The 25,721-nt window shown below is 39.9% G+C and overlaps 1 protein-coding gene across 5 annotated transcripts; it reads left to right on the top strand.

Annotated features, from left to right (window-relative positions):
* Nucleotides 1–2,287: 2,287 nt before the first annotated feature.
* LOC131217067 (probable acyl-[acyl-carrier-protein]--UDP-N-acetylglucosamine O-acyltransferase, mitochondrial) lies at nucleotides 2,288–23,791 on the top strand. 5 transcript variants are annotated; one of them, XM_058211801.1, is made up of 12 exons: nucleotides 2,307–2,614; nucleotides 2,710–2,807; nucleotides 7,673–7,808; nucleotides 10,037–10,161; nucleotides 11,358–11,466; nucleotides 12,324–12,416; nucleotides 12,520–12,636; nucleotides 12,736–12,819; nucleotides 13,018–13,122; nucleotides 18,150–18,236; nucleotides 18,310–18,442; nucleotides 23,444–23,791. In XM_058211801.1, the coding sequence occupies exons 2-11, from the start codon at nucleotides 2,710–2,712 to the stop codon at nucleotides 18,427–18,429; spliced, it is 1,074 nt and encodes a 357-aa protein (XP_058067784.1). In that variant the 5' UTR covers nucleotides 2,307–2,614; the 3' UTR covers nucleotides 18,430–18,442; nucleotides 23,444–23,791. The 5 variants fall into 5 exon arrangements, 4 of the variants coding, with proteins under 4 accessions (XP_058067807.1, XP_058067798.1, XP_058067784.1 ...); XR_009157193.1 differs by lacking the exon at nucleotides 23,444–23,791 and having other exon boundaries at nucleotides 2,288–2,614; nucleotides 18,142–18,236; XM_058211815.1 differs by lacking the exon at nucleotides 12,324–12,416 and having other exon boundaries at nucleotides 2,301–2,614.
* Nucleotides 23,792–25,721: the final 1,930 nt, after the last annotated feature.

Raw genomic sequence — 25,721 nt, 5'->3', positions numbered from 1 at the left:
TAAACTCTGCAACTCCACCTGATGAAGTATTCCTGATCAACCTATAAAGGTTGCCATCCCTATGTGTTTTAATGATTACGAGTGCCTTCTTTGAAACATTAAGGACACGATTGAATCCGATGAATTTGCAGCCAAGTGCTTCAAGTACACCCAGAGATATCAAACTCTTCTTCAACTTATGAACATGTCTTACATCAGTCAAGATCTACTCTATGCCATCAAATATCTTGATATGCACGATTCAACACCGACCACGTTACAGACATTATCACTGCCCATAAACACCGGTCCACCATTACCATCACTGTAATTGGTAAACCAACTCCTATGAGGAATCATGTGAGACAAAACCTCCTCATCTAAAATCCATTCATCGTTGAAATACCCGAATTTTAATGCGGTTAGCATGTCACTACCACTTACCTCATCGCTGGATTCTGCATTGTTGTCCACCGTTGCCATCACTGTAACTGGTAAACCAACTCCTATGAGGAATCATTGATACAAAACCTCCTCATCTAAAATCCATTCATTGTTGAAATACCCAAATTTTAATACGGTTAGCATGTCACTACCACTTACCTCATCGCTGGATTCCGCATTGTTGGCTTCTCTAAGCATCTGATTTCTCCTTCATATATTTAGGACTCTGACAATCACTTCTCATGTGCCATGTCATGTCACAACTCCAACACTTTAGCTTATTTTTTCCATTGCCCATGAATTTGGATATCGATTGCGAAAATCATTTATTGTGTTGAAAATTTCTTCATATCGTAACCAGTGAATCTGTAAAAGCACACATATCACCGTTTTTCTTTCTCATTGTCGTCGACCAAAGAGCTAAGATAACGGTCTTAACGCTAATGACCGTCTTCCCGGTGTACAAAGAGTCTTTGAATGTCTCATACAATTCTGAAAGAGAATTCAATAGAATACCTGCTTGATTTTTATTATTCATTGCCTAATCCGCGACTAACAATTTACAAATCAGCCTATTGAAGTTACTAATGTGGGTTTCAACGTTAGCCCCCTCTGCCATTTTCAGGCTGAACAACCGTAGCTTCATATACAAACAATTCTCAAGAGACTTTTTTGCATAGATGTTCTCTAATTTCGCCCATGTATCAGTCGCAGTTTTCTCTCTCATAACATCCTAGATGACCTCATCCGTTAGACAAGACTAGAATGAGATATTGCTTTTTTGATCTAACTTGTTTCACCATTCTTTTATATTTTTCGATTGTTTTTTAAAGAGTGCATCTTCCAATCCTTATTGAAGTATAAGACCATTTATCTTCACTTTCTATAGTTTAAAATTATTTTTTTCAGAATACTTATTTACATCGAACTTCATAATCGATGCCATAGATACCTTGTATTTAGATTCGATTTGCTTCCCGGCCTAGCTCTAATACCACTTGATGAGATTCATGGACGCATACAAAGAGAAATCAAACAAAATAATTACAATTGCATAAGCAAATCCAACCGAAAATAAGCCAAATTTACATGGAAACACCTATGCAGAAAACAATTACGACACAAAGCGATAATGTGCTATGAATAATAATGTTACAATAGTGAAACCTCACTGATTGAAGCTCCAAGAGAAGAACCCTAGCCTTTTCCCTCTCCAAAACCCTCGTATAGCCTTATGCCATAATCTTGATTACACCCATATACATAAGTAAAAATAAAAAAAAAAACAAATCGCGTAAAACCACATAAACTACACAATCTGTGGATCAGTCGAAACACATCGATAAGTCGAAACGCATAGACCAGTCTAGTTGATGGAAGTTTTCGGCATGTCGAAAATCTAAAAACTTTCAGGGAGTTTTGCTAAAAAACCCAAATATTTTCGGTATGCTTTGACTTGTCGACATGGACTGTTGACCGGTCGAGGGCCTCCATTTCAACATAGATCTGAGACATCCAATTTTCAACAATGTACTTTGCTTGTTTCAAATATTTTCTTTTTCCAATTTCAAAAAGTAAATTTACCAAACAAGCTTTTCATGATACAAGTTATAGGGAGAAAAGTCCCTGTTCTCTAGCCCTTATTAGATTGAGTAGGGATCCTCTGTTATCAGGTCAACAGAGAATTCCTGTTACCCTAGGCGTCCCAAGCTGTTTTTTATTTATTTTTATTTTTTTAGTGAGTGGTGACGTGGACCAATGAGGATTAGGGTATCAGGGAATCTCTGTTGACCGTATAACAGAGGATCCGGACTCAAATAAGAGATGCAAAACGGCCCTGAAAATGGCTCCGTACGAAAGGAAAAGTGACGCATCAAGGAACCGATGTGACGGTGACTATATGCCATGGTCAAGTGCACGGGGAATTTGCAAATTGTAAACAAGGAAAAGGGGGTATCTGAAAATGTTAGAAAACAGAGGTATTGATGAGCAAAGCCCTAAAGAAAGTGTACTCCAACGGGCGGGTCGCTAACTTCTCTCATCGTATCCTGCGGCTCCCTTCCCTTCTCCCTTTTAGAGCCCGACGCCATGCTTTTCAAAGCCGCCCGTTCGCTCTCCCTCCTCAGAAAGCCCTTGTATCTCTCCATTCTACACGCAGCCTCATCGGAGCGATTCTACACGCCCTATAGCGGTATGATTACACATCGCTTCCCCCATTTTTCTCCTGCCATCTCCCATTTGTCGTCTTAGCTACACCATGTCTACTTCTCTCCGTTCTACTCGCAGATGTTGCGGACCGGAGCAGAACCAGAGCCACATACGAACCAGAACCGAACCGCATTCACCCCACCGCGATTATCCAAGCGGGTGCAGTTCTCGGGCAGGTAAATCCTTGATTATTAGCTCATGAGCCGTAGAACGTCTGCAGTGCCCTCAAACGCTTTAAGACCCGGAAGAATCCAATGCAATTCTTCCGAGTTGACTCAGGCTCGGCTGGACCCGATTCGGTTCGACACTGCGGGTCAGAATTAAAAAGATGGAGTGACTCGGTCGACTGGTTCGACTAATGACTCGACTCAGAACGGGTCGCCGGGTCGGAGGTTGGGTGGGTGGGTGCATGGTAGAGTGATCCGTCACGTTGATTTGATGAGGCTGCTGTGGATGGACGACACACCTAAAGTTCCCCAAATGGGATGATCCTAGCGTTTCAATCTCTACCGTTTTTATCTTTTCAAAATAGAGCATTGCCATTTCTTTATCTCAATCGTCCATTTCATGGATACGGGTTGAACGGCCAGGATTTTCTCAACAAGTCAACATATAATTCCTCATTTCCCAAAAACTTATCTTATCCATTTTTTCCTCTTCAATGCCTATATGCTTTATTTTGGTTGGATTTTCATTCAAGTTTCAAATGCATGTAGCAAGATCGTTTTTCACGGTTGGATGCTTCAGTAAGTCTCTAGGGGTCATTTGGATGCCCATAAAATCTCTAAGGGGCTGTTATTGGATTATAGTTGTAAAGTGTTTATGGCCTGTCCTGTTTGGGTTGTAAGCTGTAAAATGCTTATAGGTAAATGGTTGTTGTTCTTTGGATAACCTCGAAATTGTTTACAGCTTGTAATTGGGTATTCATGGCCAACAGAGCTTGGAGTGGTAAATCCCTATAAAATATTTAACACATATGAGGGTATCTCAATAAAGCCTGGAGCTGATCCTTTACACTAAGCCAAGCATAGGCAGGCCATGGAAATGGGCCCACTAATTAAATGCCCGTTATTAGGAAAAACTACTGAATATAAACAATTAACTATAGGGCACATTAAGAAAATATAATTAACTATATGTCTTCAGTAGTCCAAATACGAAACAACTGTAAAAAACCACATTTAGAAGGAAAAAAAAAAAACTACACTTGTACTGGTAGAACGCTTGCATCCTTTGTTGGACTGGTAGAACGCTTACATTAGAAGGACTGTGCTATGGTGTTTGTCACGCGCACACGGTCAAAACTTGTGAATAATATTTGATTACTAGAATGCTTACATGGAGGTAGTGGTTTGATGCATATTTCATATACATGGCCAAAAGGTCCAGCCAAATGGCCAGTCTGTGTCTCATTTCTAAGTTCCACGCCTTAATAATAAATGCAATACTGATTACATTAATGGATCACAGTCAATCACCTTGTGCACAGTACTTCAGTTTTGTCTAATCAACTTAACTGCAGCATAGTATGTGGTGGTCAAACCAAGACATTATGTAGAAATTTTTTCAGTATGAGTTATTATTTTTTGGTATCACTGTGATCGACACAATTACTTGCACAAACAAAAAGAGATACCACATCAGTCATTGCTGTATAGAGCTAATCAGTGTCACTAACTATAAACCATAGTGTGACAGCATTGCGAACTATAGTTTTATCTGCCACTTAACATTTTAAGATGATTGGGAGTGGTCTGTCATTGAAAAGAAGACCACTGACCCGCTACCTCAGCGGTTTAGCTCTCTCCGTGTTCTCCTTTTTAGCTCTTAATAAAACTTTGTGATCTTTCAAAAAAAAGAAAAGAAAAAGAAAAGAACATGCGAATGCCCGATCGTGGACAAATTCTATCTCTTCCCTTCTCGTGAATAATATTCTGGTAACTGATAAGAAGTCTATATCGGATTCTATTGTGGAATTCTATTCTAACTTATTTTCGGCCGAGGATGTGGATTGGCCCAAAGTTGATAATTTGAATTTCAAGATCATTTCAGAGGAAGAAGGCATGCATATCGAGAAACCTATCGATATTGAAGAGATAAAAAATGCACTCTTGGGTCTTGGTGGAGACGAAGCCCCTGGACCTGACAGTTTCCCTTTAGTTTTTTCCCAATGCTTTTGGGACTTCATAAAATTTGATCTCCAAGCTTTTGTGATGCAATTTTCTACCCACAACCGTTTATTGATGGAAATGGGTAGTACCTTCCTTGCCCTCATCCCTAAAATTGAAAGGGCTCAATATGTTAAAGATTTCCGCTCTATTAGTCTGATTACTGCTCCTTATAAGATCATATCTAAAATACTTGCTGAAAGACTCATATCTGTTATTTTGAAAGTGGTCTCATCCTTCCAGTTTGCTTTTGTTGAAAATAGACATATTCTGGATTGCATGTTGATAGCTAACGAGCATTTGGATTCTTGCAACAGGGATAACAAGTTGGGGATTATTTATAAAATAGCCCTTGAAAAAGCCTATGACAATGTTGATTGGTCTTTTCTTTACTACCTCCTTGAGAGAATGGGATTCAGAGCCAAGTGGAGAGCCTGGATTAGAGTTTATACCCGTTCTCCCAAATACTCTGTTCTGATCAACGGGTCCCCTTTCGGTTACTTCAGAGCTTCAAGAGGTCTTCGTCAGGGGGACCCTCTCTCCCCTTTCCTATTTGTCATAGTTTCCGAAGCTCTTAGTAGCATGCTCTCCAGGGGTCAGGAGATAGGCCTTTATAGGGTTTGTCCATCAGGAACTTTCCCTATGCCATATCTTATCTTCAGTTTTCCGATGATACTTTACTGTTTTGCGAGGCAGACGAAACTATGATTATTCTCTTGAGCATGACCATTTGTTGGTTCCAGGTTATGTCGGGACCAAAGGTAAATCTCTCCAAATCAGAGCTTTTTGGAATTAACATTCTCCCGGAGGTTTGTCAGGGTCTTCTGACCTGTTTGGTTATAAAGTAGGTCACCTTCCAGCTATTTACTTGGGTCTGCCTCTTTGTGTTGGAAAAGCTTCCATAGCCTTATGGGAGAAAATAATTGAAAGGATGGAAATAAAACTCTTGACGTGGAAATGTAATGTCCTTTCCTTTGGGGGGAAGATTCAACTTGATTAAGGCCTCTCTTTCCAATCTCCCATCGTCTTTATTTCAATGCCCTAAATCCATTATTGGGAGAGTTGATTACTTGCGCCAAAACTTTTTGTACTCCTTATGATGGAGCGGATATTAGAAATTTAGAGTTGGTTAATAAAGCTCTCCTTGCAAAATGGATTTGGTGGTTTGGAACAGAATCAGAAAGCCTATGGCGTCAAATTGTGGCTGCTAAGTATGGTACCTCTACTCTTGGTTGGAGACCCAAGGACTCCTCCCTTTTCAGAGCATCATTCATCTGGAAAAAATATAGCCAAGTTGGGCCCATGGTGTTCGATAAGATTTCTTTCATTTTGGGGAATGGCCAAAGAATCAGATTCTAGCTTGACAATTGGTGTGGCTCTCCCACTCTTGCAGAATGATTTCCTTCTCTTTTCTCGATAGCCACTGACCCTCATACCTCTGTTGGCAATTGTTTCTTTCCTTAGTGATAATGGTGGTATGTGGCTTCCCCATCTCAGAAGAAATCTTTTAGACAGAGAATTAGAAGAGTTCACTGTACACTGGACTCTGTCTTCTTTAGGGAATTTCTCTGTGAAATCATTCTACCGACTCCCAGCTTCTCCTCAAGATCAGATCCGGTGTAACCATATGGGAGCTATTTGGAAGTACGCTGTTCTGCCTAAAGTCTTGGCATTCGGATGGCTTCTAGGGAGAAATCGTTTCTTAACAGTAGACAATTTGCATAAAAAAGGAATGATCCTTCCCAATGTCTACCTTCTATGCCTTAAGAGTGAGGAAATTGTGGACCATCTTTTCATCCATTGCCCCTTTTCTACGGATATTTGGTGGGGAGTTCTCATGCTAGCTGGAACTTCCTGGGTTATGCCTCGCTCAGTTGATTCTCTCTTCTCTTTGTGGCATGCATGAAGACCAGGGTGGGGCTGTTGGGATAAGGAAATGGAGATCCCTCCTCCCTGCTGTCTGCTGCTATATTTGGGCGGAGCGTAATAACTGTTGCTTCAGGAGCAAAAGTGTTTCTTTGGCGGGAGTATTCTCCAAGATTCTTGTGCTTTTTAGGGATTGGGCTCCCTAAAGTTGTCTGCGGTACCTTTGCCAGGCGTGGGTCTGGTTTTTTGTTTCTTTCTTTTTTTTCTTCCTTTTAGTTTCTGCCTAGGTTTCTTTATCCTTTCTTCTTCTCCTTTTCTCTCTCTTTCTGTACATAGTTTTTCATTCTTGTGGGGGTTTCCCCTCCTCTTTGTAGACTTTTTCCTTTTTAATAAATTCTCATCTTTCAGAAAAAAAAAGTCTGTCAATGAAAAGTACTTGACAAATGAACAAACTGTATCTATATAAAATACAAAATAAGTGAAAGGTTACATTGAAAGTTGTGGATTAGAATGATCAATGCAAGGTGAAATAAAAAGGGGTCCATTTCAAATGAGCTGGGGATACAGATGACTGACTCAAAAAGGAGAATCCGTGATTTTTTTTTTTTTAAAAGAAAAAAAGAAAAAAAAAGAAAGGTAAAAAAAAAAGAGAGTTAGGCATCTATAAATGCATGACTAGCTTAAAAACCACAAAAGATTGATGATAAATAAGATAGTGGACAAAGATAAAAATACGAATAATGTGATCACGAGTCTTTCCAAAAGCAAAACAACAGCCCATTGTTGGTGACGTGCACAAGGCCCACTAAAATAAATGGGCAGTTTTGAATGCAAGGGGGAGGCCCCATTGTATGCAATGATTGGGCCTCCAGTTGCTTTTTATTCAGACACATCCAACCAGATGTGAATATTGGTAGTTATGTGATGAAAACGAGTAATTCAGGATGCCTTTGTTGCTTTCTGAAAAACACTGTCGCTGGGGGTTTTTGATGCTCCTTTGATGGCAGCTGGTCTCTGGAAAGGGCAAAAGCAGGGGGTTGCTGGTTGCTGGGGAAGCACGAAAGGTTGCTTGTCGTTGGAGGCAGGTTGCGGGAGATGGTGGAGAAGGGAGAAAATAACTGTTGGCCTGAATTTCAATTGCCAGTAAATGAAAACATGGCTTTAAGGGAGGTTTCAATTTACAGTCAAGGGCCTGTTTGTTTTTTCGAATTTTGTGGTAAATTAACATAAGTGGGCCATCTGGGGGACAAACCAAAATCGCGGGTCTGGCGGATGGCAATTTTGGCCACCTAGTGGGCTGTTTGGATTGAAAGAAACAACCGCTGTTTTCGGAACGAATCGAAGCCTTATCACTTAGTGTCCTCCTTTGTTAAATGTTTAATTGCTGAATGGGCTTCCCATACGGATGGGTGTAATGTCGATCTTTCCTTTCTAGAGGCCTAATTTGATGGGGACATCATGCGCACACGTGCATGCACACCACCCCCTCTACGCACGTACGTACGTAGAAGGAGGGCCCCACCATCGATCTGGCTCGATGACGACGTCCAGGGAGGACCTCCTAGCTAGAAGACGAAGTTTTGGTTCGAAAGGGTGGGCCCGATAGTCAAGAAAAGCCCATCATGGGATCTCATGATCGTGGCCTACTCGTCGGATTGATTTCATATTTTAGGTTTTGCTTATTGTTATTATTTAGAACATCGTGAACGCTTTAGATTTCTTTGTTTGATTTTTATTTTAGTTTACTTCATCGCCAAGTAATAGGTTGCGCACATGGCGCAAGTTTTGGGGTATAGGATTTTCTTATAAATAGGCACCTCTTGTAGCTTTTTTCATTCATTGAAGATTAATAAAAATTCTGCGTTTTCCTACTCTCTGAGTTGTGAAGCCTAATTGGGTGCGAAGCCCTCCCTTCATCAAAGGGTTAACTACCATGGTGCGAAGCCACATCTATCCCGATTCACTCCATCCATCGTTATCTCTACTACCCATCTTCTACCATCCCTTCTTCTCATCTCACCCCATCATGTACACTTCGAATCAATCATCTATTGTAGCAATTTTCCTCCCCACAACAGAATTTCAGAATCTGGCCCTACAGGATGATTGAAACTTCGGTGGAGCACCACGCACAAATCGTACATCGGATTGAGTTGAGATTTGGGGGTTTTGGAGTCCATCCCTGGCCGACCAGGGCCAAGGTGGCCTTTTTTTAAATAGTGGGCCCCACACACGTGTGGCCGAGATCACACGCATGTGCGTCTGGGCCATTGTTGTTGTCCACGCGTGCGGTACTTCTTTGGTTCGTCTCTCTCCTCTCTTTTACTCCGCTTTCACCCAAATTCCCTAAATCTAACTTTAAATTACTCAAATCTCCAATTTTATGTCCCTTTTCTTACTTTAGGGTTCCTTGATTTGTAATTGGTGAATCCCTTGGATTATGGATTGATTACTATGGATGTGTGGATGATTATTTCTTATCTTTGAGTATCGTTTGGTTCATAATTTTTATTGATCCAGCCCTATCATGTGTAGGCCTGGACCTGCATAGATTCCCCTTAATTGAATGTTTGGACTTTCATGTGGGATATGGAATTTGTGTAATTGTTTATGAACCAACGTGATCTTAAGCCTGAAATCTCGCATATCATATTTAATTTTCATGTCCTGCATCATAATTGGTTTTGCTATCGTAGCAGCTCCTTCCTGTAGTTTTTTCCCCCCTTTAATTCAAGGTATCTTTCAAAAAAAAAAGAAAGAAAAAAGTGGGCCATCATTACTATTTCACAATGTTTGTTTAAACAAGTACCATGACACATAAGTCAAGAATCCAATGTCGATGTAATAGGAAATAGGTAAATGCATTTGTAAATGTCATTACAATATGACATTGCAAAATTGCGATCTGTACAATTTTACATGGATAAAACAAACAATGAAAATACTGCCATTATTATGTTCAAATGCAGCTGATGTCACCAAACAAGTAAAGCAATTGGTAATCATTGCCCATTTCCTTTACCGAGGTAATAAGCAAAACAAACATGCCCTAAAAGCTGTAATTTCTTTTCAGCCTGTAAAGCCTTTATAGGCAATTTTAGGCATCCAAATGACACTTGCAATCCAATTACCTATGATTCATTTACAGCTTACAGATTTTACAGGCATCCAAACGACCCTTTAGAACGGCTTGAGATCCAGAAAGTCACCTGAACTTTTTTATGAATGTTTTAAGACAATGAACTTGTTTGCTTGTTTATGAATGTTTTAAGACAATGAACTTGTCGTAAATGGTCTGATGATTCTAGTTTTCACATTGTCTGATGAGCGGATGTTAACAAATGTTTGATTTAACAAATGTTTGATTTCAGGGTGTTTCAATTGGTCCGTTCTGTACGGTTGGGCCGTCAGCAAAACTAGGGAATTCATGCCAATTACATCCAGGGTGTCATGTTTTTGGCGATATAGAATTGGGTGACAACTGCATCTTACTAACGTGAGCTCAAGATCATGGTTTATATTGAAATTATATGCTTATCAAGCAATGCAATCATTTGTTTCATTCCTTTCTTGTTTAATAGCTTTGCTGATTTTCCTTTTCAGAGCTATCTATGACTTTATGCAGCATTGGATATAGTCAGATGGGAAGTGCAATTATGCTGCATTAAGCATGGTCCCTACATGTGGCAGATGTGTTTGGTGATCGGTATTGTTGATCTGGTGGGGCATGATGTGGATGGATGATGGCGGGAAAGTGGCGATTCACCATTGATTGTTGCTAATTTTGCTCATTGAGCGTGGAGTTAGATGCTCAGCTCTTGCCCAACATAGTGTCAACTGCCCATTTGCATGTGGCTGATAGTCTGGCACCATAGTCCCCTTGATTTTTGGATTACGATCCATCCACAATCCACATAACAGCACATCAAATCAACGCTCCCTGTCAAGGCAAACAAGTGAAGTGTGTTCTGTGGAGATGTGTTGATGCATGCTTGGTGTAACTCTGTGAAGGGTGTCATGTTTGAAAACGTGGGATGTCATGCCAATTACATCCAGGTTGTCACATTTTTGGCAATACAGAATTGGTTGACAACTGCATCTTACTAACATGAGCTGAAGATCATGGTTTATATTGAAATTTTCTGCATTTTAAGGAATACGCTCATTTGATTTGTGCCTGTTTTGTTTAATAGCTTTGCTGATTTTCCTTTTCAATATGACTTCGGTATTGGATATGGTCAGATGGGAAGTGCAATTATGCTGCATGAAGCATGGTCCCTACATGTGGCAGATTTGTTTGGTGATTGATATTATTGATATGGTGGGGCACTGTGTGGATGGACAATGGCGTGAAAGCGGTGACTCACCATTGATTATTGCTAATTTTGCTCATTGATTGTGGAGTTAGAAACTCAGTTTTTGCCCAACTTTTTGTCAACTGCCCATTTGCATGTGGGATGCCGCTGATAGCTTAGCACCATCATCCCCTTGATTTTGAGATTATGACCCATCCACATGATGGGCGATCAATCAAGTCAATGCTCCCCATCATGGCAAATAAGTGAAGTGTGTTCTGTGGAGATGTGTCGATTCATGCTTGGTGTGACTCCATGAAATATGCACTTCATTGCAGCATTCCTGCACTCAGATATCCTTCTTATCATTTTTCTTGGAATAACTTTGTCAGGCCAGTGGTGCTATTGTGGGTGCAGATCTTCCAGGGTTCACCATCATTGGAAGCAATAACATTATTGGACACCATGCGGTGGTTGGTGTCAAATGCCAAGATCTGAAATACAAGGTCGGCACACTTCTAAGCTCATACCTCCTATGCAATGTTGGAATAGCTGATGTGGTGCATGTTTCTTAATATCTGGTGCATGTGATAGATCAAGGGACTCTCTTATGGTTATGTTTGCTTGTAATTCCCTACTGTTGTTGGTTCTTTTTAATAGCCACACTCTATCCATGTCGCTCCATGTATTGCGGTCTCTCTTAAAGGCTGAGTTTGTGGAAATTTAAGGGCCAGTTTAGATGATGCAAAAGTTTTGTCCCGTCTTGGCCATCCTGAATAGTTTATATGGGATAGCTTGTACTGAATGTTTTTCAAACACTGGATATGAAAAGATCATTTGGCACATGTAGCACATGTATTGTCACATTGGCGCATGTGCGGCGCTTAAAGATTGATGTTGGAACATGTGGGGCATCATGTGGCACTTAAAGATTGATGTTGGAACATGTGGGGCACTTGAAGATTGATGTTGGCACATCTGGCACATGTGCACATTGACCCATTGACCCATGTGGGGTGCTTAAAGGTTGAAGTGGCATGTGGGGTGGTTAAGGTTGATAGTGGCACATGAGGTTCATGGGGCACATGTGATGCATGTGTACAAAACAACGCTCAACAGTGTGTACTGTAATGAATCACCATCTCAGATATGATATCTCTTGTTTTTTTAAGGATGGGTTGTCCTCATTTCTCCTGGCAACCATGCAAATAATGGTGTTGACAAACTAAGGACAGGCCCTCAACAGCTAGTGGTGCTATATGAGGATAGAACTTTTGTTGCATCCAAATGGGCCCTAAATATATCTCACAAATTATTTGTGAAGAAGCCAACTGTTTTAGCAGTTATCGACTTTCTGTTTTAGCCAGGGGATGAGTGTTTTCTTCTTGTTGGTGACGACAATGACATAAGAGAATATACTTCTATTCATCTATCTTCCAAGTCAAGTGATAAGACGGTATGCAAATGCTCGGGCTATCTCAATTTAATCATTCTTACGTCCCTTTTAAGCACTCAATCGTTGCTGTTTTGATTTTCTGATTAAGAAATTCACTTGTTAGGTTATAGGTGACAACAATCTTATTATGGGTTCATGTCATATTGCGCATGATTGCAAAGTGGGTAACAACAATATTCTTGCAAATAATACTCTCCTAGCAGGCCATGTTGTGGTGGAAGTAAGTGTGTGTGTGTGTTTTTTTTTTCCATGTTTCTGTTTTATATATGAAAAGCTTGTTGGCTGGAACTTGAAGTTGATTCAATTGCTTCAAATGTAGGACTACACTCACACTGCAGGGGCCACTGTTGTTCACCAATTTTGTCATCTTGGATCATTTTCTTTCATTGGTGGGGGTTCTGTGGTAAGAGGATATCCTTTGGCTTCTAGCCTTATACAATATTTTGTAATCTATTTTCTTGAAATTTTCACTGAGGAAAGTGTTTGTCATAGCAAGAGCTGTTCCAAGGAAGCCATTCAATGATTGTGTATCTAAGTTGAAAACCTTTTTTTTTTTTGGGGTTATATATATATATTAATTATGTTCAATATGATCAAACAGGTTGCACAGGATGTCCCAAGGTACTTGATGGTATCTGGAGACAGGGCTGAGCTTCGCGGCTTGAATCTAGAGGGTCTTCGACGGCATGGATTTTTAAATACAGAGGTTTTCTCTGATTGTTTACTATGGTTCTATCAATTAGTGTACGCAAAGTGCTCAAATAATCTCTGATTTGGTTATCTTTCCGGTATATTGTACCATTGCTAGAAGATCTCGGGCAATTAATTAAGTATAATAAGTATACACTCGTACTTTCTGTTATGCTGGTTGATGGTGTTGAATCATCCTATGAGACACCGATAGTGAATGTGGAAGCCACTTTCCAAGAGGGAAATTTTATGCAGAACTGATGCATGGTTGAATCTTGATGTGTTTTTTCCTCTCTTTTTGCTAGAGGAAGTCCATACTCAAGGTTATAGATAAAAAACAGAGCAAAAAAAGGAAAAGAAAAGAAAAACCGAAAGATGATCTAGAGTAGTAGCAGCAGGGTAGGGAAAGTTATCACAGATTACAAATTAAGCAGTGGCCTGACGATTACAAAGACAGGGCTGTGGGGGCATCAGTTGTGTGCTTCATGATGCATAAAATGACAGGGTAGGCTATGACGTGCGTTTTCCAAAAGTACTAAATCGCGGCAACTCATCCGTGGTACATTGCTATACCATGCTTATCCAGACTGTAAAAATTGTGGACCTTATTGTGGGAGCATAGCCTGAAAATCGCTGATGGGATAATTATAATCATCTGATATGCCTATTGAGTTTTTACCACTGAATTTTCTTTTAACCAAGAACCTGAATATCCGTATTGGAAGGAACTGCCTATACGGCTGCACTGGATCCATATTGGCTGGGTCCGATACGTGACATGTGGCTGATAAAATATGCATATAATTACTTCATGACACACATTATTTGACTAAAACAAAAAAGAAAAAAATAATTAACCAAAGAATTTCTAATTCCCATGTGCTTTAACACCAAATTTAGAAGTCAGACTCAACAACTCAGCCTTCAACAAGTCAGTCCTACAGACATCATTCTTACCAAAGATTGTCTGACACACCATTGAATATATATTAAAAATGATAGATTCTTGACTTTCTTATGTATTTTTTTTTCCTATTTTCGGATTTTTTATTTTTATTTTTTGGTTAGAGAAAACTTGAGCGATATGGGCAGATGAAGGTCTGATACGTACGCATCATATCTGTATCATGTTGGTTTTGGGCAGGGCCAATCTGCCCCTCGGTAGCTATATTCAGAAGCTTTTAACCCTTTATTTGATGGTCACCAATTGGACTGTTTGATTAACTTTCACTGTACGACATCTACAGTAGGGCTCACAATTTTATTGTCCGGATTGGCATGCATGTATGCTGTGTATTGTGAGTTGCTGCAATTTACTATCTCTATCTGGCAGATATGCATTGGAGTCTTTAGCCCAAATAATATAAAGAGGGCACGGAACAATAAGCACATTTTGGGTTTTGAAAATCAGAAAAATTATGCACTGAATTTCCTTAACTGTTATTTGTAGTACTTGCGAAGGCAAGTCTAACCTGGTGAATGCATTTCTGAAGGGAAAAACAAACCAAATCGGAACGTTGCCCCGAATATCTTAGGCTCACAAAGATCTGTACCTATGTGGTTGAAGCACCAGTGCACATATGGAAACATCATTTGATTCTCACACAGAAAGAAGTGAACCTCTCTACCTTTGGGTTTTCGCACTAATCCAACAAATTCAGGAAATCAAATTCAATAAAATTTTGCAGATTTGCAAAGGTCAGATGTGCAAGTTTTGTGCAGGGTGGTAGGGATATACCTTTGGTTTTCTCACCAATCCAGCAAAACCAGGAAATCAAATTTAATAAAATTTTGCAAATTTGAGAAGGTCAAAGCTGCAAGTTTGGTGCAGGGTGGTAGGGATATACCTTTGGGTTTTCTCCCCAATCCAGCAAAATTAGGATGTCAAATTCAACAAAATTTCAAAATTTGAGAAATTCAAAGCTGTAAGTTTGGTGCAGGGTGGTAGGGATATGTGATGTAGGACAATTAACCACTTGCTCTAAAAGCTCGAACTGTTAGAGTATGGCGAATTAATCCCTTTATCTCATTGCCCAGGCCCCACGTCTCATGGGTTAGGCCCTCGGTCGAACCCCCCTCGTGGGCCCCACCGCCTCACATGAGCCACCCGAGTCACACGGGTGGGGCCCGCATCTCACAAGCCACCTGCCTCACACAGGCCGCCCACCCAGAGTGTGCCCCTGCATCTCACAAGCCACCCCACTCGAGCCCGGTGGGGAGTCTCGAACACGAGACCTCCCGCTCTGATACCAATTTGATGTAGGACAATTAACAACTTGCTCTAAAAGCTCGAACTGTTAGAGTATGGCGAATTAATCCCTTTATCTCATTGCCCAAGCCCCACGTCTCATGGGTTAGGCCCTCTGTCGAACCCCCCTTGTGGGCCCCAAATCACATGGGTACCGCCTCACACGAGCCACCCGAGTCACACGGGTGGGGCCCGCATCACACGAGCCACCTGCCTCACACAGGCCGCCCACCCCGAGTGTGCCCCTGCATCTCACAGGCCACCCCACTCGAGCCCGGTGTGAAAATGCCCCCGCATTATTATGTCTTTGGGTATTCTCACTAATCCAGCAAATTTAGGAAATCAAATTCAATAAAATTTTGCAAATTTGTGAAGGTCAGATCTGCAAGTTTGGTGCAGGGTGGTAGGGATATGCCATTATCCAAAATTCTCAAAATCTATGTCACAATGACTCTTACATAATTGAATGATTCCATTTCTGACACCCATTTTAGACACGTGCTAGGCACTCATTGACATGACTATTATGAAAAAAACCTTAACTAATATTGTATTCTTGTATTCAAGAAGTATTTATGTCTTGCTTGTTTCTGAAGAATAGTATTATATGTTACTTATGCAGGTCTTTTGTATTTCAAGTCATATTCATTTTTCTGTATCTCATCATCATAATCATAGTTTGTTGTTGCTATATGGAATCTGCTTTGTGAATCTTGTTTCACCAATCAATTGTATTAAGGCCCTATCCTCGGTAAATGAATAAGTCTTACACATCTCTTCTCACCACCTTGGTCCAAGTCCTTTTGGGTCTCTGTATCAACCTCTTTTCAGGCCCTACAACCCTACTCAGTATTCCCCTCCTGAACAAGTCTTTTGTATTTCCAGTCATATTCATTTTTCTGTATCTCATCATCATAATCATGGTTTTGTTGTTGCTATATGGAATCTGCTTTGTGAATCTTGTTTCTCCAATCAATTGTATTAAGGCCCTATCCTCGGTAAATGAAGAAGTCTTACACATCTCTTCTCACCACCTCGGTCCAAGTCCTTTTGGGTCTTTGTCTCATCCTCTTTTCAGGCCCTACAACCCTACTCAGTATTGCCCTCCTGAACAGGGCTATCTCTGATGATTCTCGCACATGGATGACTGGTGGTACTATCCTCTCCATCATTTTATCTCTTATTGGGACTATTCTCAAGTTGCTCTGGATGACGTAAGTCTTATTTCTATCCTCCCAAGTTCTCAAACATACCCATCTCAACATATTTTTCTTTGCAACAATAAATATCTCAGCTCATGCTCCATTCTAATTGCCCAATACTCATCCCCACATAGCTGGTCGACTTTCTAACTGTTCCTATTGTAGTTTCATTCTTTATGTCTCATCCATACAAATTAAAACGATAATGGGTACAATTCTCCATTTCCTTGTACATTTGTATATGTGTGTCGGCGTGTCATGAATTCTAATCCCCTCGTCTCTAACATCTTGTGTCTTTGGCCCACATCAACAGTCTCTCAACCAATGTGCATGTCTGAAATACCATCTAACCCAGTGGGATAGACACTTTGGAAAAGACTAAGCAGAAAGAGCCAATGACATTGTCGGTCTAATAAGTATTTGTAGATGTGGTGATTTCCTAGAGGGTGGGCTCTTGACAAAAGCAGTAGCTCATTGTTGTCTTGTGTCGTGTAATCTTCTGTGATGACATAGCCCTGCAAATGAAGGACCATCTTTGAAACTAGAAGTGGACTGTGAAGATCATACGGTTTGGCTAGATAATTGACTAAAGGAGTGGATTCTATTTACCATCTTGCATGCTGGGAGAGGACAAAACTGATGATTTGATAGTACGAGCTTGCAGACAAAAGGGATGATGTTTTTTATCGGTATATGGTGACCTGGGGCTGGATACGCACGCATGAGATAAGGGGTCATAAGCAGAGAAAATGGGTGAAAAAGAGTCTTGTAGTGCATGCACACACACTTTAACAAACACCTGGTTTCGGGGGGAGGTTTTATATAAGGTAGGGCCTTGTTGTTTCCGCATCCGCACTTAAACCCATGAGGACCTTACGAGATGAGGCTTGACTGGCCCTACGGCGGTTGGATATCAAGCTAGCCAGATGCAAACAAACCATCCTGCATTTGGCTTTTTGATAAAGATTGAAGAGTCGGGTATCAGATCAATATATTTGGAGCTTGCATTGAAGGGTGCACACAGGCACTTTAGAATGTAGAGATCAACTGGGACTGGCTAATATCCAAACTTAATAGCATTATGGGATATTATTACTTTCTTTGATGAATTCATTATGGGGCAATACTTTTATTTAGATCGTAAGTACGGGGCACTGAGTCAAGGAAAATAACCTAAATTGATGATGTTATACTAATCCCCTCCTATTGACATAAGATGAATATAGAAAAAAGGTAGAACATAATTTTGTTTTTGCATTTTCTTTCTTCCTTTATTTATAGTTGTTTTTGTTATTATTATTATTATTATTTTTAAATAGATAACTAAAAACAGGTACAAAAACTTTATTTGTTACTCTATTTTGAAAGCTGCTTGTTATTTCGAGCAACTGTCATCATCTAAAGTCTTTTTATTTAAGCATAAATGTTGGCCCGCATCATCATCCTGTCTGATTAGTTTCCTCTGTAAATATCCTTGTCATCAAGGGAGATAAGTTTGCACCTTTTGTTTTAATATATTTGTGACAATTTCTTTTTCTTTTCTGGATTTGCATTTTATGAGGTGCTGATTTTATACTTTGGCAAGAATTCAAGGTCAAAAGCATGAGAAGAGCTTACCAAAAGATATTCATGCCTATCGATGCCCAAACGGGTGGCATTGAAGACCGGCTTGCTGAAGTGGTAAACACATTTCTGTTCTGTTTTGATTGGTAACTCTTAATACTATTTCTATAACATGAGGCCAACTTTGCAGGTGCAAAATGAAGAATTATCTAATTTGCCCGTTGTTCACTCTATGGTGCAATCTATCCGTGACTCCTTTGATAAAAACCGTCGTGGTATTTGCAAGTTCAGACACTGGAGTGGTTCCTGAAGGGCTGATTATGGTGAGTTGCTGCTGTTTCTCTTCTCCATGAAACATATGTTTGGAAATATTATTCAGCTAGTTGTTCTTCCTTTTTGGTTGTCTTCTTAATGAAAATTCCATGTTCAAAATAAAAATTCCTCATGCGACATAAAGCAAAAAACTCATACAATTTCAAAAAAATAAAAATAAAAATAATAATAATAAATCCTGAGCAAACTGCATTTGGATTTTAAATGGGCCGAATCACCCTTAAATCTTAAGGAGCGACCAGTTTGCAGAAACTTTCTGGCACATTGGGAAATAGTAATTTCACTAATTCATATACCTGAGAAACTCTGGATGGCAGTGATTTGCTAGCTACTTCCCGGCCCAGGTAAAGGGGGGTTGATGCTAGGTAGGAGAGGCAGAGATTGAAATTTTTCCAAGCAATTGTCAGACTTCCTGTTTCAGATCTTGATAATCAGCAAAACAGGATTCATGCGGCTGACCCCAAATAGCTGGGATCTGTAACTGATTAGTGGAGTTGCCATCTAACTTTTCTGTTTTCTAATCAGAGACACCAATTGTTTTCCTGAAAAATTGGGTTACATACGGAAGTCCTCCTGTGGTTCTTGTGAGTCTATACGATTCGGTACAAATTCCCTCTCAAATATACGAGTAATTGGTACGAGTGAACATTGGTATTGAGTAGCTGGAGGCCCAATTAGCATATTTACATGTGGCTCCCTGATTGAAGCTTTTAATCATGAGCCTTAGTTAAGTGTTTTGTTTTGGAGAGCTTAACATCATGCTAGCATGGGCTTTCTGTGCGAATCCAGGGTTAAAAAACAGTCTTAGTGAACTGTTTCGGTCACCACTGAAAATGACATGCATCAGCTGATATGGGCCGACACTAGCTGATATGCCCAATCTAGGTTCATTAGGATTTCTTGATCACTGATATCCTAAGAGATATGCTCCATCCACTATGTGTACCACAATTTAGATGGTTGGATGGTGCTGTTTGTAATCGCCACATGTGAGAAGGATGATTGACCACCATGGTCCAATGGTCCTATTTCAACAAACTTGTATCTATGAATCAGAGGTTACCACTGTTCAACCAATCTGATTTTGGGAACATGACTCATAAACAATGGGTTCCATAATTTGGTCGGTTTAATTTGGTTAATGTATGCCACGCATGCAATTTCTGAGTGCATACATATGAAGCATCATACTCCGCTAGAATATCAAATAGATCCCTATCAAAATTCAAATTCTTGGCTGTTGCAACAGCCAAAACAGCAGCTCATGCTGTTTTGGTTAATGTATTTCACGCATGCAATTTCTGAGTGCATACATATGAAGCATCATACTCTGCTAGAATATCAAATAGATCCCTATCAATTCTTGGCTGTTGCAACAACCAAAACAGCAGCTCATGCTGTTGTGGAAAAATGCCTACACGTGATCAATGTAGGTGAGGCCAAAACACTAGAGAAAAAGGGTCGAACCAAAACAAGAGACAAGAGACACAGGGATATAAGTGGTTCGGCAATATGCCTACTTCACGAGCAACAATATAGAGCTTTCTTCTTCACTAGAAACAAAAGAAACAGAAATGCAAGGCTTACCTATCTCCCACACGTACAAGGAATCTCACACTGAGGAATACCTCAAAAGATGAAATAATGGAATACGTCTAACTATGGCCCTCACTTTATATAGACCACCATAAGAGAGAGCCGGTGGCAAAACTTGGAGAAACTAGGAATTCACCGGACCGTATGTCCATACACATGCAAAAGAGAGAGAGAGAGAGAGAGAGAGAGAGAGAGAGAGAGAGAGAGATTCTCACGTCTCCATTGCCACAATATTCTCCCATTTGGAAACTAGTTTCTCTAATAGTGCGAAAAACATTCCCAATAACAACTGCTCAAACGTCACCAATCGCTAGGTAACAAGAAGCCCGAGGGAAGTCCTCCACCAAATAAACTTCTCCCTTGCAATAAGCTTCATCAACATATCTGCTACGTTGTCGTAGGTGTGCATCTTTTGCAATGGGATTTGACCATCTTCCACAACATCGCGAATAAAGCGATAATAAACATTGATGTGTTTGGTTCGAGCATGAAATACTAGATTCTTTGTCAAGTGTAATGCGCTCTGACTGTTACAATGAATCACCACCACTTTCTGTTTGAATTTTAATTCTTCTGGCAAGCTCTTCAACCAAATAGTTTTCTTGCTTGCTTTTGTAGTTGATATGTACTCTACTTTTGTAGTAGAAAAGGCCACCACTGACTGCAATCTCAATATCCAACTAATCACATCGCTGGCTAAAGAGAAAATATAACCTGTGCTAGATCTTCTTTTATCATGATCTCCTGCACAATCTGCATTCACAAACCTAACCAACTCCAAATTTTGACCGTTATAATAAATGACTACCTCAGAAGTACCCTTCAAGCATGCATACATCTTTATTGTTCAATCCAACATTTCGAATGTTGAATTCCAATGCGCGCATATGTCTTTATTGTTGAATCCAACATTTCAAAAGTTGAATTCCAATGCGTGCATACATCTAACTTCAACATTTTTTGGGACTTAACATTCAAACGTTGAAGTATATTGTTCTAGACACTAAGTCTTGAAGGTGACTTATATATTTAACGGTCTCGCTTCTATTCTTTATTGTGGGGTCAATTGATTTTAGCCATTCTCGTACAATCAAGTTTAATATGTGGGCACAACATCAAATCTTGAGTATTCTTCTACTAGAAAATAAATTGTCGATTGCCTTGAATTGCTTCCGCAAGTAACAAAATCACACTATTATTTGCGGATGCATTGTCTAACGTAACTGCAGATATTCTCTTCTTGATGCCCCATTTTAGAAGACAATTATATATGCAATATGAAATAGCCAAACCAGTATGGGAGGGAAGAAGATGATAGAAGTTTAAAATTGTCTTGCACGGATTCTAATTTGCATCAACGTAATGTGTGGTCAATGACATGTACCCCTTCCTTTGATTGGACACCGACCATATATTTGAAGTCAAAACCTATACATGAGACTGGTGCCAAAAGCACTTTCATCTTTACTTTCTCATTTAAATATATCTTCAGGCATTGTCGTTCAATCGTGACACGCAAGACCTCATCAACTTTATGATTAAGGTATTTGCTATATTCCATGAAAACTTTGCTATCTAGAAATTTAAATGGTTTTTCTTCGACAATAACTATTCTTGCAATCCACTCTTTCAGCTCTTCTTTCTCAAACTTATGAGTCATGACGTTAGCTTGAGAGTGGTCTCCTAAAGTTGGGGAAAACGAAAGTATTTGTTGGCCTCCACTCTCAGTTCTTGGTCTCTTTGGACAATTTTTGACCACCCCCCCCGGAATGCTTGCCGAAAGTTGTTTTACAATGCTTACATATAACCTTGGTCTCACCACCTCTCACATCTTTGTAAAATTCATCCCACACCATTGACCTTTTCTTCCCTTTACCTGAAGCTGAAGTATTTATGTTTTCCGTCACATCTCCCTCTACAAGAAGAGATGTGGTTGACACACTGTTATTGGGGGTAGTTGGGACTTCTTCACTACTCATATATAAATTTAAAGATAAGAAACACACGTGAGATTTGTTAAATTCAATTCCACAATCTAAATGCACAAATTTAAATGCACAATTCAATTCCACAAATCTAATGATCAGGGATTTCATCAAATCCCCAATTCAAATCAAATCCTTGATTAGGGATTTGATAAAATGCCCTCATAAAATCAAATCCCTGATTTGGGTATTTATTAAAAAAAATAAATTCAGGAAAAAAGATAAAGAAGAAGGTGCGGAAGAAGCCGTGCGAAGAGGAAGAAGAAGAATTGAGAGAGAGAGAGAGAGAGAGAGAGAGTCTCACTAGGAGATGTTCTCATGTCTCCACTGCCACAACACATGCAACACCAATAGACCAAGTGGTTTGTTGAGCCATCATAATGTAAACCTTGCATCATGTGTGGCCCACCATGATGATATGACATGCCAAAAATCAAGCTGATATAAAACTTAGGTGGGCCAAACCAAATGAAATAATGTAATTATGCACCCTAAACTTCTAAATTCAAGTGGTGTGGCCCACCTAAGTTTTGGATGAGTTTAATTTTTTGGGAGTTCATCTTGATAGTGCAACTTGTGAACAGTTTAGATGGGCATATAGAACAACGGTGGGCCCCAAACATAATTTCATAGTTTTCCAGGTTCAGCATTCTTCCCCATTGTTCCCACCGTTGTGGCCCTACTTAATTTGTTTTTGGCGTGGAAGGTTGGATGGTTGGATGAATAAATGGGATGGTTGGATGGATGATGGGATGGATGGAATGGTTGGACTAATTTCTTACGACAACACATGCTTTTAGGCCCCATTAAATGGAAACTTATTATGTATGTCCTCTTTTTGCAAATTTTTATTCCTAAATATGCAAATATGTGTGTTTTAGCATCTCTTGAAGTTTCACTGAAAAATTCCATTGTTTTCCCCATATTTCCCCAAGTTTCTCCGCATTTCTGGTTATTGGCGATACCGATATTGTTTCTATATCTCCGGCCAACAAAACTTGTAGCGATGCCGACAATTTGAACAATTGTGTCAACCTGATACAAACGAGTCGGGGCGAGTTGGCCCAAGCCCCTCCTAATATTGTGTGTGGTGGGGTGTATCGGGCGATACATACCAATTTCAGGCAATATGTTAAACCTTGGTATTACTATGTACTGTGGACAACAAGCCTTGTCTTTTCTGAAATATTGCATATTGTTCAATGGAATGTGTGCTTGGTTCTCCATTCCTGTAGTTTCTATAGCTGATACACTTCCTTCTCATTCATTGCATATTTTGCTCTGAGTAGTGACATAGTTCTGCAAAATCTATATCCAGTTTCTCTTTTATTGTTATTCATTTTCCTTTTTTTCCCCCTCTACTGCCATAGTTTATATTATGTAACTAAACTTCTCTATTTTTATCAACAGATGAGCTGCTTGCAGAATGAATGGCCAATTAATGTTTCACATTACACTGCATTCTCTTTGCAAATATCTCCTCAGGGTAGCATGGGTATATACAGGATCTTCACTGTTTCTCTGTTCAATCAACACCTCTTGAAGTATTAGATTATGTCCAGCCACCCTTCGATGTCTGTAGCATTGCAAGTAATCTTCATGGTTGTACATTAACAATATATGGCAAATTGTAAAACCATACAACTGATATGGGGAATTTTCTTTATTCTACTGACTTCTATCCTTTATCATTTTCATAGAAAAAGAGGAACAAAGTTACCAAGGATATTTCAATATATAAATACATTTGTTTCTTTATTGAACTTTCTTTTCATTAATGATGATTTGGATAATTACTCCCTAACTGTCGTTTCAATAAAGTTGCAAAATCTGCATCTGGATTTCTATTGCTTCTGCATGATGTTGATTGAACCAATACTTGTTGTCCTCTAGCTAATCTTTGGCCTAGATTCCTTTGCTTGCACTTCTATAGGCTTCCACCCTTAGTTGTCGGTTACTTTTCATGTTATCTTGGGTCCCCATATTTGCCACTCTCTTTTTGGTTGCCCTCGGCATGAACAGATTATAAAATTTCACAACTTTGGTTCACAGATTCTATATTGAGCCTTATTTTAATAAAATTAGTAGTGAGGTTGTGCGGGATTGCTCTTTTTATCATCATGAAGCATATTTTCTACAACCAAACAATAGTATGTGTTTCTTGTGTGTTGCTTAACTGGAACTATGCTGAAGTAAACGAGTGACGCCGTGATGCAGGACATGGAAAATTAAATATGATATACAAGATTTCAGGTTTAGATCCTACCAATTTAGAAACAATCACACAAATTCCACGCCCCACATGAAAATCCAAACATTCAATTAAAAAAGGGAATCTATGCGGGTCCAAGCCGACACAGGCTAGGACTGGACCAATAAAAATTATAAACCAAACGATGTCAAAGGAAAATAAAATCAACTACTCATGTATAAAAATCAGTCCCTAATCCAAGGGATTCCCTAATTTCAATTCAAGGAACCCTAAGGTGATAAAAAGGGACAAATCAATTAGGGATCATGTAATCTAGGGTTAGGATTCATGAAAAAACGGCTATGTGAGGATAAAAACCTGAGCCAAAAGATAATTCCGCATGTGGATAGCAACAATGGCCTAGATGGACGTGCGTGTGATCCCGGTCGTACATGTGTGGGGCTCACTATTCAGAAAAAGGCTACCTTGACCTTAGTCGGCCAGGGATGGACTCCAAAACCCCTAAATCTCAGCTCGATCCAATGTACGGTTTGTGCGTGGTGCTCCGCCGAAGTTTCAGCTCGCCTGTGGGCCGAAATCTGGAAACCTGTTGTAATGAAGAAATCTAATGCAACAAAAGGACAAATTTGAAGTATGGATGGTGGGGGAAGATGGAAAAAAAGATGATGGAAGATGGGAGTGAATTGAGATCGATGTGGCTTCGCACCACGGTAGTTAGCCCTTCAAAAAGGGAGGGCTTCGCACCCACTTTTGAATTCTTTCACAACTCACGAAGAGAGCAGAAAAATAAAGCAGGAATTTTTTTATTAACTTCAATGAATCAAAAGAACTACAAGGGGTGCCTATTTATAGGGAAAATCCTATACCCCAAAACTCACACCATGTGCACAACCTATTACTTGGCGATGAAGTACACTAAAATAAAAACTAAACAGAGAAATCTAAAGCGTTCACAATGTTCTAAATAATAACAATAAACAAAACCTAAAATATGAAATCAATCCGACGAGTGGGCCACAATCATGAGATCCTATGATGGGCGTTTCTTGACTATCGGGCCCACTTTTCTAAACCAAAACTTATCTTCTAGCTAGAAGGCTCTCCCTGGACGTCGTCATCGAGCCAGATCGATGGTAGGGTCCTCCTTCTACGTACGTACGTGCGTAGGGGTGGTGGTGTGCGGGTGTGCGTGTGCACGATCTCCTCATCAACTCTCCCCAGCTGCGAAGATTTCGCTACTGGCGAAATAAAACTCCTGAACCGCTCTAGGATGTCGGGATCAAGTCCCTGAATCTCCTCCTCAGTGAGCCACGCGCTGTCCGAAGCTGGGCGTGACTTCCATTTAACTAGGTATTTCTGAAACCCGCCATCCGACGTGAAAATTATCTCATGGTCCAGGATATCCTCTATTTCCCCTCTGAGTGTGTGAAGGCTAGGTATGAGAGGTAGAGGCTGGGATGAAAGGTTGGAAAGAGG

The sequence above is a fragment of the Magnolia sinica genome, chromosome 1, assembly GCF_029962835.1.
Source record: "Magnolia sinica isolate HGM2019 chromosome 1, MsV1, whole genome shotgun sequence".
NCBI classification, from domain to species: Eukaryota; Viridiplantae; Streptophyta; class Magnoliopsida; order Magnoliales; family Magnoliaceae; genus Magnolia; species Magnolia sinica.
The sequence above is the reverse complement of the archived record's forward strand: the minus strand, read 5'-3'. Positions and strand labels throughout refer to the sequence as shown.

Bases quoted from the DNA above. Each gene is read 5' to 3' on its own strand.
- LOC131217067 (XM_058211801.1), top strand. From the start codon at position 2,710: ATGTTGCGGACCGGAGCAGAACCAGAGCCACATACGAACCAGAACCGA. The intron at 2,808-7,672 runs GTAAATCCTTGA...CTTTGATGGCAG, and splicing joins CGGGTGCAGTTCTCGGGCAG to CTGGTCTCTGGAAAGGGCAA. The intron at 7,809-10,036 runs GTAAATGAAAAC...GTTTGATTTCAG, and splicing joins GGCCTGAATTTCAATTGCCA to GGTGTTTCAATTGGTCCGTT.